General features: G+C 37.5%; 1 protein-coding gene across 2 annotated transcripts in view; it reads left to right on the plus strand.

Annotated features, from left to right (window-relative positions):
* The window catches only part of ahi1 (Abelson helper integration site 1), a 71,032-nt gene that overhangs the window by 54,777 nt on the left and 14,680 nt on the right, over window positions 1-1,575 (plus strand). For both annotated transcript variants that reach the window (XM_014021327.1, XM_014021326.1), the window contains one exon: window positions 604-715. In XM_014021327.1, coding sequence (XP_013876781.1) covers window positions 604-715 — 112 coding nt within the window. The remainder of the gene's footprint in view (window positions 1-603; window positions 716-1,575) is intronic.

The following is a 1,575-nucleotide window of genomic DNA, read 5'->3' on the forward strand; positions in this document are numbered from 1 at the left end:
GAAATCATTTCTGATCGCGCAGGGATCACTCAAACACACACACACACACACACACACACACACACACACACATCTTTTGAAACAAACATTTTTCTTCCTTACTTTCTTAGGAAATTTTCTCAGTCTCGTTATATTTAATTCATAATTTTTCTCAATCTAGAAATAATTTCTTATCGTGCAGGGATCACACAATCATGCCCATCACACACACACACACACACACACACACAGGACATCATTGGCATCTGTTTAACGTGTAAATGAAAGTCAGTCAGAGGAGGAGTCTCACACTGATTGTGATGCACAAAAGAAATGTGTGTGGATTCTGGTGTACGCACACTTTGAAACATCTGGATTCATTGGTGGTATGCTGTTTTCTTGATTTGATTTCCAGTAAGAAATCCACACAAGTCTTTGTACACGAGGCCCCTGGTCTCCTCAGTTACCTTCTTTTTCTTAAAATGAATGTAGATTTTTGAAACGATTGCATTTTGTTTCGTTGGCACGGCGTCCCAACTTGTCTGGAGTTGGATGTATTAATGATAAAACAAACATTTAAATTTGTCTTGTGAAATACATTCTGTGCTTTTTGTTTTTCTTCAGATGGGATTAAATCCGTCACTGCCACCTCAGTCTCTCCTGTCTCCACACTCCAAGCTGCAGATTATCCCTCCAGCAGCACTCAGCACACAAACCCACGAGAGTCTGGATTTAGGTAATCCTTGAGTTATGCATGTTTAACCAGTGAAGGGCTTTTCTTTGTGTTCTGAGACAAATGAGCTCAAATGTTTCTACCGATTATGTACAAAATCCTTCAGAACAGTTTTTATCCACTCATAGTCACAGAAATAACCAATCTGACAAAAGTTATAATAAATAAAAATTCTATAAAAACGAACAAATGAAAAAAGTCAGACTTTGCTTTTCAACCATGGTTCAACAGAATAAAAAAATAAATAAAATTAAAAACCTCATGAAACAGGCCTGGACAGAAATGATAGTATCCTTAACTTAATATTTTGTTGCACAACCTTTTAAAGGCATTCACTGCAATCAAATGATTCCTGTAACTTCTTCTGCAGCTCTCAGCAGGTATGTTGTTCCACTCCTCCTGAGCAAACTGCTCCAGTTGTCTCAGGTTTGAAGGGTGCCTTTTCTTCAGACAGCATGTTTCAGCTCCTAAAGGTGCTCAGGAACATTTAGGTCAGGCTCATAGAAGGCCACTTCAGAATAGTTCAGTGTTTTCCTCTTAGCCATTCTTGAACGTTTTAGCTTTATGTTTTGGGTCATTATCCTGTGACTGAGACCAAGCTTTCTGACACTGGGCAGCACATTTCTCTCTAGAATCCCTTGATAGTCTTGAGATTTCATTGTACCCTGCACAGATTCAGCACTGCAAAAACTGTCCATCTTACCAAGTTTTAAAATCTTTTATCCAGCCAAAAAAGTCTTTTTGATCTTGTTTTGAGACTGATTTACTAAATAACTGATTGTGTAAGAATAATAATCTTGTTTTCAGAATGTGTAAGATTATTTGTCTTGTTAGCCTGAAAATTTGACTCAAATTAAGTCAAA

Source organism: Austrofundulus limnaeus, unplaced genomic scaffold (genome assembly GCF_001266775.1).
Source record: "Austrofundulus limnaeus strain Quisiro unplaced genomic scaffold, Austrofundulus_limnaeus-1.0 Scaffold287, whole genome shotgun sequence".
Lineage (NCBI taxonomy): Eukaryota > Metazoa > Chordata > Actinopteri > Cyprinodontiformes > Rivulidae > Austrofundulus > Austrofundulus limnaeus.